A 12,885-nucleotide genomic window follows, 5' to 3' on the forward strand; every position below is an offset into this window, starting at 1 on the left:
TTATTGATCTAGTCACTGGTGCTTCCTGCTTTAATTTTTGCTTGTAAGCAGGAATCAGGAGGATATAATTGTGGTCAGATTTGCTGAATGGAGGGTGAGGGAGAGCTTTGTATTCGTCTCTGTGTGTGGAGTAAAGGTGGTCCAGAGTTTTTTTTCCTCTGGTTGCACATTTAACATGTTGATAGAAATGGTCAAACGGATTTAAGTTTCCCTGCATTAAAGACCCCGGCTACTAGGAGCGCCGCCTCTGGGTGAGCGTTTTCTTGTGTATAGCTCATTCAATGCTGTCTTWGTGCCAGCCTCTGACTGTGGTGGTATGTAAACAGCTTCGAAAAAACAGATGAAATAGATAGTGTGGTCTACAGCTTATCATGAGAAATTCTACCTCAGGCAAGCAATAGCTCGAGACTTCCTTAGATATCGTGCACCAGCTGTTATTTACAAAAATACATAGTCCGCCGCCCCTTGTCTTACCAGACGCCACTGTTCTATCCTGCCGGTACAGCGTATAACCAGCCAGCTGTATGTTGATAGCGTCGYCATTCAGCCACATCTCCGTGAAGCATAAGATATTATMGTTTTGAATGTCCTGATGGTAGTTTAATCTTGCGCGTAGGTCATCGATTTTGTTCTCCAAATACTGCACGTTTGCTTGCAGAATGGAAGGAAGTGTGGGTTTATTTGATCGCCTACGAATTCTCAGAAGGCAGCCCGCCCTCTGGCCCCAATTTTCTCCGCCTCCTCCTCACGCAAATCATGGGGATCTGGGCCTGTTCMCGAGAAAGCAGTATATCATTCGCGTCGGGCTCATCAGACTCGTTAAAGGAAAAAAAGGATTCTGCCAGTCTGTGGTGAGTAATCGCAGTCCTGATGTACAGAMGTTATTTTGGCTCATAAGAGACGGTAGCGGTAACATTATTTACAAAATAAGTTAAAAAAGTAAAGTTACAAACAACGCAAATAAACAAAGACAAAAACACAATCGGTTGGGTACACGTAAAACGTCTGCCTTCTCCTCCGGCATGGCTAAAATAATGTGGGCCTGAMTACAATGCAAAGATAAAAAGGTAATGTCAGCTCATTGTTTTACTCTTTTAAAACTTGATATTTTAATAAAKCTTTGGTGATTAAGATTTATTTCCAAGGGGTCTCAGGAGCCAAACCCTTTTTTGACAGTCTTGACCACTTTGCGATTGCATTTGGCAAACAACAAAAAAAACTTAATTGAGAAGAGGGGAGGCTGTGCTTGGTCTTTAATAAAATGTAACGAAATGGGAAAAAAAACATAACTTTTTCATGTTTCTAAATATGAAGTATACAGGAACCAAAAGCACATTAGGCTACTCTTGTTCTATGCACATAAGGACAGTGTGCGTCACGGCAGGATAAGCTGCGTTCCCCCTGTCAAAATTCATACCATAGCCAATTGCGTTACCACTWAAACCAGCTTTTCGTTGRTCTTAAATATCCCTATCAGCGCTGCCTGAAATTAGCACTTGGATCATGTTTTTAAGGACACACCTCAAATATTTCAACCCAGCCCATCTGAACTTAAGTGAGCTGATACAGTGCATTCGGAAAGTATTCAGAGCCCCAATCAAGCTGTAGAAGCATCTCAAGGATRATCAATGGAAACATGTCAAAGGTTGCGTCAATCAAATCTGGTATCAGGATAAAATGTGATTCAAAGTCACCGAATATACTTTAAGTATTTTTATTTAACATAAGCTCAGAATGGTAAATGCAATTTTCGTATATACGGGTTCACTGTATCACCACGCAGGGTAAAGCAGAGAACTGACTGAAATAGTACAGACATCTTCTTTTATACTGTGACAGAGGTAGTTCCAACTTTAGAGTTGGCCTGTCACAGTAGAGGCTTAGCGTGGTTTAAACTTGCTAGCCTATCGGTGGTGCCCAGACACAGCACTCAGGATTCAAATGTCCGGAATGTTGTTTGTGAAGATTGAGCTGATTTGTTGGTTTCTACACATTCCTCAGTTCCTGTTTTCTTGTTATTCAGCATTTTTCCTACACATTCCTCAGTTTCTGTCTTCTTGTTATTCAGCATTTTTCCATCTTGTCTCAACCTTGTGGTTTGCACAGTCGACACCCTAGATTAACAACTTTTCTGCAGTCACGCTATGTTTTGTGATTAACATGTCCTTTTTCTATAAGGCATATATTTATGTTAAAAGAGAACAAAACCATCCTTCACAAACAGGATGCGCCTGAGTTCAATTTTGGGTCTCATAGCAAAGGGTCTGAATACTTATGTTTTTTCTTTTTAATAAATATGCAATATGTCTAAAAACCTGTTTTGCTTGGCCATTATGGGGTATTTTGTATAGACTGACTAGGAAAAAAATAAGGCTGTAACGTAACAAAATGTGGAAAAAATCAAGGGGTCTGAATACTTTCCGAATGCAATGTACAGTGGGGCAAAAAAGTATTTAGTCAGCCACCAATTGTGCAAGTTCTCCCACTTAAAAAGATGAGAGAGGCCTGTAATTTTCATCATAGGTACACTTCAACTATGACAGACAAAATGAGGAAAAAAAATCCAGAAAATCACATTGTAGGATTTTTTATGAATTTATTTGCAAATTATGGTGGAAAATAAGTATTTGNGTCATTTTCTGGATTTTTTTCTTCTCATTTTGTCTGTCATAGTTGAAGTGTACCTATGATGAAAATTACAGGCCTCTCTCATCTTTTTAAGTGGGAGAACTTGTACAATTGGTGGCTGACTAAATACTTTCCCCCCCCACTGTATAAGACAGTCAAACCTCGCGTTAGGGCTGGAAAATGCCAGTGAGCCTGTTTTTACATGATGAAATTGCAAACCAATGTGCGTTTGACATTAGCGCTGCCTTAACGCCAGCCGAAWATAKAGCACTCGAGATAAAACAAAGGGTATTTGCTATGCTGACACTGATAACTTACAATATAAACTGTGTGTGTAAGGTACATATTAGCCCTGCAAATACACAATGACAGAGATTGTGTTCTATTGACTATCACAAAAAGAAGTGTTCAGCTTACCAAATCTGTGCCAAAGGGTAAAGGACCAATGGCATAGTATAAAATGTTGCATAATTGCTACAGCTGAACAAAGGACATACAATTATGGTATCTAGACAGATCAAATCAATTATAGGGATTTTCTGTTCACTTTGAGGAGCATAACATTTACCATTAGAGCACTTTGTAGGACTCTGCTCTGCAGGACCAGCTACTGTCCCACCAAAGATAGGCACCTGCTGGGCGATGGGCRACCCCCACTACCGCACGTTCGACGGCCACTACTACACCTTCATGGGCAACTGCACCTACATCATGACTAAGAACTGCCATGTTGACAAGGACCACCCAGCCTTTGAGGTGCAGGCCAAGAATGTGGAGGATCGCGCAAACTCGCAGCTTACCTCCGTGGGAATGGTCACCGTCAAGGTTTACGGAGTCAACATTGACATTGTCAACTCTGAATTTGGTCTTGTCCGGGTAAGTGGATTCACAAGTTTTCTATCTATGTTATCTGTTCAACAATCCTTGTCTTTGTTTGGTGTATATGGGTGTACTGTATCTGCATGTACCGTGTGTAAATTATTTGTCGAATGTGGTTTGATTTCATTGCAGGTTAACTTCCAGTTATGGAATCTTCCCATCAGCTTAGACAATGGCAAATTGAAACTCTCCCAGAGTGGATTTTCAGTTGTCCTGGAGACAGACTTTGGTCTGATGGTGCAGTATGATTGGCTGAAGTCCCTGGTGGTGACTATGCCCAGGAGCCTGGCAGGCAAGGTGTGTGGCATGTGCGGCAACTTTAATGGCAAACAGGATGACGAACTCACCACTCCCAGTGGCTCCCTTGCCAGTAATGTTGTGGCCCTAGGCAAGAGCTGGAGGGTATCAGACAAGGGAGGTGATGCCTACTGCAGAGACGAGTGCAMAGGCCAATGTGAGAACTGTACGAGCGGCTTGGTTAAGCACTTAGAAAGGGAGATCTTTTGCACCTTTCTCACAGAAATAATGAATGGACCCTTCAAAAACTGCAATGCCGCCATTGACTACAAGATCTTAAATGAGAACTGCTTGTATGACCTTTGTCGGGGCGAGATCATGAAGACGTACATGTGTGACACCCTGCAAGTGTACACCGATGCCTGCCAGAGGGCTGGGATCAGCGTGAACAACTGGAGAGGCATTGCCCATTGCCGTGAGTGACTTGCAAAGACAACTGATCATTTTCAGGAGGATTAGAGCATAAAGGACTGCAATACTTTATTTCCCATTTCAAATGTTGTAAAACTGAGTGTGGTTTGTGGTCTTTTCCCCCCAGCCAAGCCTGAATGCCCAGAGCACAGTCACTATGAGTTCTGTGGAAACGCCTGCCCTGCCACCTGTGAAGACCCAAATTCTCCCTCAAAATGCAAAGCCAGCTGTGTGGAGGCCTGTACCTGTGACGAGGGCCACCTGCGCAGTGGGAACAAGTGTGTGCCTAAGTCTCAATGTGGCTGCCAGTACAAAGGCCACTATGTGGAAGCCGGAACATCTTTCTGGGGGGATGAGAGCTGTACCAAACGCTGTAACTGCAGCTCCACTGGTGGGAGAATTGAGAGCCAGGTGGCCAGTTGTCCACTTGGACAGCAGTGCAAGGTGGTTGATGGCATAAGAGGCTGCTACCCTACAACCTTTTCCTCATGCATGGTGTCTGGTGATCCACATTACCACACCTTCGATGGACAACTCTACAACTTCCAGGGCACCTGTGTGTATCAGATGGCTATTGTCTGCTCCAATGACACCAGCCTGGAGCCCTTTAGTGTTGCCATACAGAACGATGGGCGAGATAAAAAGGTGGGGTCCATCACCAAGCTGGTAGAGGTCAAGGTCTATGGGTACACGATTGTCATCAGCAAAGAGCACCCAGGATTTGTGATGGTAAGAAATTACCTGTAATTAAAAATTGTATCGTTTTGATTACAATGCCTTCAGAAAATATTCATACCCTTTGATTTATTCCACATTGATTAAATAGTGTACCCCATAATGAMAAAGTGAAAACATGTTTTTAGAATTTATTGCAAATGTCTTGAAAAGGAAGTACAGAAATATCTGATTTACATAAGTATTCACATGYGTGAGTCAATACATGTTAGAATTACCATTGGCAGCGATTACAGCTGTGAGTATTTCTGGGTAAGTCTCTAAGAGCTTTGCACACCTGATTGTACAATAATTGCATTCATATTTTTGAAATTCTTCATGCTCTGTCAAATTGGATGTTGAGCATTGCTAGACAGCCATTTTCATGTCTTGCTATAGATTTTCAAGCCGATATAAGTCCAAACTGTAACTAAGCSACTCAGGAACATTCAATGTTTCCTTGGTAAGCAACTCCAATACAAATTCAGCCAAAAAAGAAACGTCCCTTTTTCAGGACCCTGTCTTTCAAAGATAATTCGTAAAAATCCAAATAACTTCACAGATCTTCATTGAAACACTGTTTCACATGCTTGTTCAATGAACCATAGCAATAAATGAACATGCACCTGTGGAACGGTCGTTAAGACACTAACAGCTTACAGATGGTAGGCAATTAAGGTCACAGTTATGAAAGCTTAGGACACTAAAGAGGCCTTTCTACTGACTCTGAAAAACACCAAAAGAAAGATGCCCAGGGTCCCTGCCCATCTGCGTGAACGTGCCTTAGGCATGCTGCAAGGAGGCATGAGGACTGAAGAACGTTGCCAGCGCAAAAAATTGCAATGTCCGTACTGTGACATGCCTAAGACAGCGCTACAGGGAAACAGGGCGGACAGTTGATCGTCCTCGCAGTGGCAGACCACGTGTAACAACACCTGCACAGGATCGGTACATCCGAACATCACACCTGCTGGACAGGTACAGGATGGCAACAACAACTGCCCGAGTTACACCAGAAATGCACAATGCCTCCATCAGTGCTCAGACTGTCTGCAATAGGCTGAGAGAGGCTGGACTGAGGGTTGTAGGCCTGTTGTAAGGCAGGTGGCCAGGACAATAACCGGCAACAACGTAGCCTATGGGCACAAACCCACCGTTGCTGGACCAGACAGGACTGGCAAAAGTGCTCTTCACTGACGAGTCGCGGTTTTGTCTCACCAGGGGTGATGGTCRGATTMGCGTTTATCGTCAAAGTAATGAGCGTTACACCGAGGCCTGTACTCTGGAGCGGGATTGATTTGGAGGTGGAGGGTCCATCATGGTCTGGGGCGGTGTGTCACAGCATCATCGGATTGAGCTTGTTGTCATTGCAGGCAATCTCAACGYTGTGCGTTACAGGGAAGACMTCATCCTCCCTCATGTGGTACCCTTCCTGCAGGCTCATCCTTACATGACCCTCTAGCATGACAATGTCACCAGCCATACTGCTCGTTCTGTGTGTGATTTCCTGCAAGACAGGAATGTCAGTGTTCTGCCATGGCCAGCGAAGATCCCATTGAGCACGTCTGGGACCTGTTGGATCGGAGGGTGAGGGCTAGGGCCATTCCCCACAGAAATGTCTGGAAACTTGCAGGTTCCTTGGTGGAAGAGTGGGGTAAYATYTCACAGCWAGAACTGGCAAATCTGGTGCAGTCCATGAGGAAGAGATGCACTGCAGTGATTAATGCAGCTGGTGGMCACAACAGATACTGACTGTTACTTTTGATTTTGACCCCCCCTTTGTTCAGGGACACATTATTCCATTTATGTTAGTCACATGTCTGTGGAACTTGTTCAGTTTATGTCTCAGTTGTTGAATCTTGTTATGTTCATACAAATATAGTCTCAAAAATCATGTTAAAACATTCCATATGTTAGCTTAGTAGAAGCCTTTTAGAGGTTAAACACTATTATTTCACTATCCATGCAACTTAGTGGCGCAGCGGTCTAAGGCACTGCATCTCAGTGCTAGAGGTGTCACTACAGAACCTGGTTCTATCCCAGGCTGTATCACAACTGGCAGTGATTGGGAGTCCCATAGGGCGGTTCACAATTGGCCCAGTGTCGTCTGGGTTTGGCCGGTGTAGGCAGTCATTGTAAATAAGAATTTGTTCTTAACTAACTTGCCTAGTTAAATAACAAATATTTATTTAATCCATTTTAAATTCAGGCTGTAACACAACAAAATGTGGAAAAAGTCAAGGGGTGTGAGTACTTTTTGAAGGCACTGTATATGTTAAAAAAGTCAACACTGAGGTAAACTGAACCATTCCTCTACTTTTTTGTTTCCTTCAAAGGTGAATGGTGAACTTGTGAATCTTCCTGTAAAACTCAATAAACTGCACATATACAAGAGCGGTTGGTTTGCTGTGATCAAAACTGACTTTGGGGTGAAAGTGTCCTATGACTGGAACAGCGTAGCAACAGTCACCGTCCCCGACACTTATGCAAGTGCAATGTGCGGCATGTGTGGCAACTACAACCACAATCCAAAGGACGACATGCAGATGAAGGATGGGAAGCAGGCTGCCACTGCAGAGGAGTTCGGTCAGAGCTGGAGATTAACAAAGATCCCTGGTTGTGTGAACGGCTGCAAAGGCCCCTGTCCTGACTGTAGCGTCACCCAGAGGGACCAGTACATGACAAACAAGTACTGTGGCCTCATCAGTGACCCAACAGGCCCCTTTCGTGACTGCCACTCCAAGGTGGAACCCATGGGTTTCGTCCAAGACTGTCTGTATGATGTCTGTCTGTACCAGGGAAACAGGAACATGCAGTGCAATACCCTAACTGCCTACACAGCTGCCTGCCAGGATAAAGGGGCCATAGTCTACTCCTGGAGGACAGATCAATTCTGTGGTATGGATGTTTGTTTGATTGCTTTTTTTTTAACAAATTACATTTCAGGTCATTTAGATGGTGACTATGCATTGACATTTTGCAAATGTCAATTCTCGTAGATGCCCAGTGCCCTGCGAACAGCCACTATAGGCTTTGTGCCCAGGGCTGTTCAGCCACATGTCAGAGCCTGTCAGCACCCACTGGCTGTGAAGCTCTGTGCAAAGAGGATTGTGCCTGTGATGCTGGCTTCCTTCTCAGCGGAAACCAATGTGTACAACTCTCCCAGTGTGGTTGTCTCCACGAAGGAAGATACTACAAAAATGGACAAGTCTTCTACCCCAATGGACTCTGTCAGCAAGAATGCACATGCAATGGCACGGTAGGGATGATGAATGACAGAAAAATAGGACCTACCTTTCTGTAATTGARTGTAAACCCTTATAAACTTGTATTAACATCTTGTGTACAAAATAATTGAACTGTTATTTTTAGATGAAGTGTCAGAACTTTTCCTGTGGACCCAATGAGAAGTGTGAGGTGAAGAACGGCGTCAGGGCTTGCCAGCCTGTTGGAAAAGGAGTTTGTTCCATCTCAGGCGACCCACATTACAACACCTTTGACAACRGCACCTATGACTTCCAAGGCACCTGCACCTACACTGCAGCTAAAGGCTGCCATCTGGAAGGCACACACCTCAACCCCTTCTCTGTGGTGGTGGAGAACGAGAAGTGGTATGCTMTGTCATCAGCTCCAAAAGTGTCCGTTGCCAAGCTTTTGGCTGTAGAAGTCTATGGTAAAATTCTAATTCTACGCAGGAACCAAATCGGAATGATCATGGTATGTATATGATTATTTTTAATCATGTGTCTGTGTTCCATTAATGATCTTTTTTTTTTTAAGTGTCATTCATATTGATGACTGACACATCCATACAAAAAAAAAAAATCACTCAGATTGAGTTTAATTGCAGCCCAGAAGTGAGTGAGAATCAAATGCAACATGTCTTCCCTAGGTGAACGGCGTCCTGACTAACCTCCCACTGAGCCTAAACAACGGTGCAGTGCAGATTTATCAGGACGGCTCGAATGATGTCATATTGACAGACTTCGGCCTAAGAGTTACCTATGACCTTGTGTACCACGTCACCATCACCGTCCCTGGCAACTACAGAGGCAAGACCTGTGGTCTGTGTGGCAATTTCAATGGTAACAAGAATGATGAGTTCCTGCTACCTGGTGGACAGATGGACAAAAACGTGAACTCTTTTGGGGCGGCCTGGAAGGTCAGCATGCCTGGGGTGGTGTGTGAGGACGGTTGCAGCGGAGACYTCTGTCCCAAGTGTAACTCTAAGAAGAAAGCAGTGTTTGGTGCTGACTGTGGTATCATTACGGATCCTAAAGGACCCTTTGCCGCCTGCCACCATGAGATAGACCCAGCCTCTTACTTCAGAGACTGCCTCTTTGATGTCTGTAYGGCTGAGGGAGATCATAAAATGCTTTGCCACAGTGTTGCTGCTTACATGTTAGACTGTCAGGACTTTGGTGTAAAGATCGAAAGCTGGAGATCACCAACCTTTTGCCGTGAGTAGTTTAGGGGGTTTTCTGACACTACACCAAATGTTCTACAACTCTCTCAGGCTGGTCTCATATGGTAGACGTAACATAGTAAAGGAAAATCCAGGACACTCAAATTTGTATGATATGTAACCATTTAAAAGTTCTTATTTTCAATGACGGCCTAGGAACAGTGGGTTAACTGCCTTGTTCAGGGGCCAGAACGACAGACTTTTACCTTGTCAGCTCAGGGATTCGATCTTGCAACTTTTCAGTTACTAGTCCAATGCTCTAACCACTAGGCTACCTGCCGCCCCAACCATACCAAACGTACCATAAGAAAGRAGGTTATTTAAGGCAAAAACAAAAGGACGGTGGTTGGTTGGGTTAGATGGGTGGGCGTATAACGCGAACGTCTAGCATGCGTGTTCTTGTTGGAGTTCGTTCCTTGTTCCTTGTCAATCATTGGCTCATTGGTGAAATTAGCATTGTGACAATATCTTTAATTAAATCATTCAAAAACCTTTATTAATGCAATTGCAGACAGAAGTTAACAGGAACATAGCATGCATGTTTCCGAGTAAGTTCTGCAAAATAGAAAAGGTCCCAAGTTGCTTTTATCATGCTTGTAGTCAACCCCCTGTGATGTAACTGCCTACGTCATTACCTTCTACTCATGAGACCAAAACCATGCCTGCACAGCTATATAAACAAGAGTTTTAGTGTTATCTAAAAGCTTAGCAGTAAATGTCCAAGTTGATTTATAGTGGAATGTCTGACTAGTCTCTTATCTCTTACACTCCCCTGCAGAGTTCAGTCTTAACAGTCACACATTTCTCARACAGTTTMTTTATAARATGCAGAGATTAGAAAAGACTGTGGAACAATATTWAACCTTCATAATGAATATATATATTGTTAATCTGTAGTCTAGGACCCTATAAATGTAMGGAGGGAGGGGTCTTATAACCCCTCCCCTTCTATTAATACAACATAAGCATAATCAATTATTATAATACATCAAACATTTGGTACAGCCCCTATCATGACCCCAAGGTGAACCCCTGASATTCTCATCACAGAAAACTTTAGCATTTTAGCTAATTAGCAACTTTGCCAGTACTTACTACTTTTGAGCTACTTTGCAACTACTTAGCATGTTAGCTAACCCTTCCACTAACCTTAACCCTTTAACCTAACTCCTACTCCTAGCCCTAACCTTAACTCCTAGCTAAGCTAACATTAGCCACCTAGCTAACCTTAGCCATGACAAATTGGAATTTRTAACATATCATATGTATTGCAAATTCTTAACATAATGTATGAATTGCAGTTCGCAAAATATCATGCGAATTGTAATTCGTAACATATCATACGAAATGGGTGGTGGACATCCACAAATGAATACATACCATACCAAACGTACTAAATTGAGTGTCCCTTWTTTTTGTTTCCTATGTTACGTCTACCCGAGTCCAGGTTGACTCTGCAAATCAGTCCAACATAACTTTCTTTCGGGTTTCACATTCAGATAACCTAATATTTAAAGTCATAACTAAAAGTAATGTTCATGCAAAAGGACTAAACAATAGTTATTTTCTCATATGTCCACAGCGTTCTCCTGTCCTGCCAACAGCCACTACMAAACCTGTGCTGAAACCTGTGCAACTCCATGTCCCGGCCTCTCTGACACCATCAACTGTCCCACCACCTGTGTTGAGGGWTGTGCCTGCGACAAAGACTTCTACTTCAATGGTACTGGCTGTGTTAGCTGGGACCAGTGCAGCTGCTATACTGGTGGACACACCCTTAAGGTAGGGGGCACTGCAAGCTGGATTCTAAAAGCATACTTTAAGCATTATTTGAAATATGTGAAAAATGATTTGACATTTTCAGCTGGAACTGAACCTGGCCATGAAATTAAGAGCTATGTATTTTGGAGAGCTGTCTGTGACTCAAATTTGGATGTGTAAAAGTCTCACTAATATGCGTCTGTGATGTTTTTTTTAGATAGGGGAATCCCTGATTTCGGACAACTGCTTTGCGGTCCACATCTGCCAAAAATCTGGAGTTGTTCTGTCACAGTCTATGGTGTGCCAGAGCGAAGAGAGCTGTCAGGTCAAGGATGGTCTACGGGGATGTTATCCTATCCCGTCACTTAATGCAGGGGTACATGACTGAGTAAGTAGCCTCTGACTTCCTCCAATGGTGAGCCACTTCACCATAATGTCATATGATTGTGAACCTAACCACCAATATATGAGACTGTGTCAAATAATGGTGTTTGTAGGGTATTGGACTTGAAACTTGTGATTTTAACTTAATGAGGGATTGAAAGTTAAAGTCCACAGTGTCTTTTGAAAACATAACAGCAGGTGTTAGCCTTCGTACTTACATGATAGGTTCCAGTGGAGAAGGAATTGATATGCACTCACAACATCTCTCCCCTTCTCTTTTACAGTGATATGTGAGACAACTGAAGAACACTGCTATTGGAGAATCCCAGCAAAAATACATATTCCTTAAATCCCTATGATCATTCATCAATGATTTGTAACAAACAGTAATTCAAATATGTGTAGAAGGAATGCCATTTTCTGCCAAACCCTRGCCTCATATTTTTAAAACAATTCCAGAAAGTGATTTGGAATGGACAAATCATTTCAATGGTAATCAAGTCAACCAAATGCTTATCTCATTATAGGTTAGAAATTAGATGTTAAATATTTACTATGTAATAGAAAGGGCTCCCGAGTGGCGCAGTCACCACTGACCCTGGTTCAATTCCAGGCTGTATCACTACCGGCCGTAATTGGGAGTCCCATAGGGCGGTGCACAATTGGCCCAGTGTTGTCCGGGTTAGGGTTTGGCCCGGATAGGCCATCATTGTAAATAAGAAATTGTTCTTAACTGACTTGCCTAGTTAAATAAAGCTAAAAAAAATATATATATATATTATCTCCATGTAATTTGCTATCTAAATTATACTGAAAAGTATCATTCCGAATATGCATTCTTGTTAATAAAAATTACAATGAAATATCCATTCATAAACGTGTACAGTGCATTCAGAAAGTATTCAGACCCCTTCTCTTTTTCCACATTTTGTTACGTTACAGCCWTATTCTAAAATGGATTCAATATTTTCTCATCAATCAACACACAATACCCAATAACGACAAAGAAAAATGGCTTTTAGAAATGTTTGCAAATTTATAAATTACACACTACCGCTCAAAAGTTTGGGATCACTTAGAAATGTCATTTTTTGTCCCAACACTGGTCTCAACATCAACAGCAAAGAGGCAACTCCGGGATGCTGGCCTTCCAGGCAGAGTTGCAAAGAAAAAAGCCATATCTCAGACTGGCCAATAAAAATAAAAGATTAAGATGGGCAATAGAACACAGACACTGGACAAAGTAACTCTGCCTAGAAGGCCAGCATCCCGGAGTCACCTCTTCACTGTTGAYGTTGAGACTAGTGTTTTGCAGGTACTATTTAATGAAGCTGCCAGTTGAGGAC

General features: G+C 42.8%; 1 protein-coding gene across 1 annotated transcript in view; it reads left to right on the top strand.

Annotated features, from left to right (window-relative positions):
- Positions 1-12,416, top strand: part of LOC111955372 (IgGFc-binding protein) — a 29,957-nt gene extending 17,541 nt beyond the window's left edge. The window contains exons 2-11 of the mRNA XM_023975596.2: positions 3,215-3,504; positions 3,640-4,219; positions 4,343-4,944; positions 7,266-7,827; positions 7,929-8,188; positions 8,302-8,646; positions 8,822-9,389; positions 10,977-11,176; positions 11,373-11,543; positions 11,824-12,416. Coding sequence (XP_023831364.2) covers positions 3,215-3,504; positions 3,640-4,219; positions 4,343-4,944; positions 7,266-7,827; positions 7,929-8,188; positions 8,302-8,646; positions 8,822-9,389; positions 10,977-11,176; positions 11,373-11,543 — 3,578 coding nt within the window. The 3' untranslated portion in view covers positions 11,824-12,416. The remainder of the gene's footprint in view (positions 1-3,214; positions 3,505-3,639; positions 4,220-4,342; positions 4,945-7,265; positions 7,828-7,928; positions 8,189-8,301; positions 8,647-8,821; positions 9,390-10,976; positions 11,177-11,372; positions 11,544-11,823) is intronic.
- Positions 12,417-12,885: the final 469 nt, after the last annotated feature.

This window comes from Salvelinus sp. IW2-2015, linkage group LG30, assembly GCF_002910315.2.
Source record: "Salvelinus sp. IW2-2015 linkage group LG30, ASM291031v2, whole genome shotgun sequence".
Classification (NCBI taxonomy): Eukaryota; Metazoa; Chordata; class Actinopteri; order Salmoniformes; family Salmonidae; genus Salvelinus; species Salvelinus sp. IW2-2015.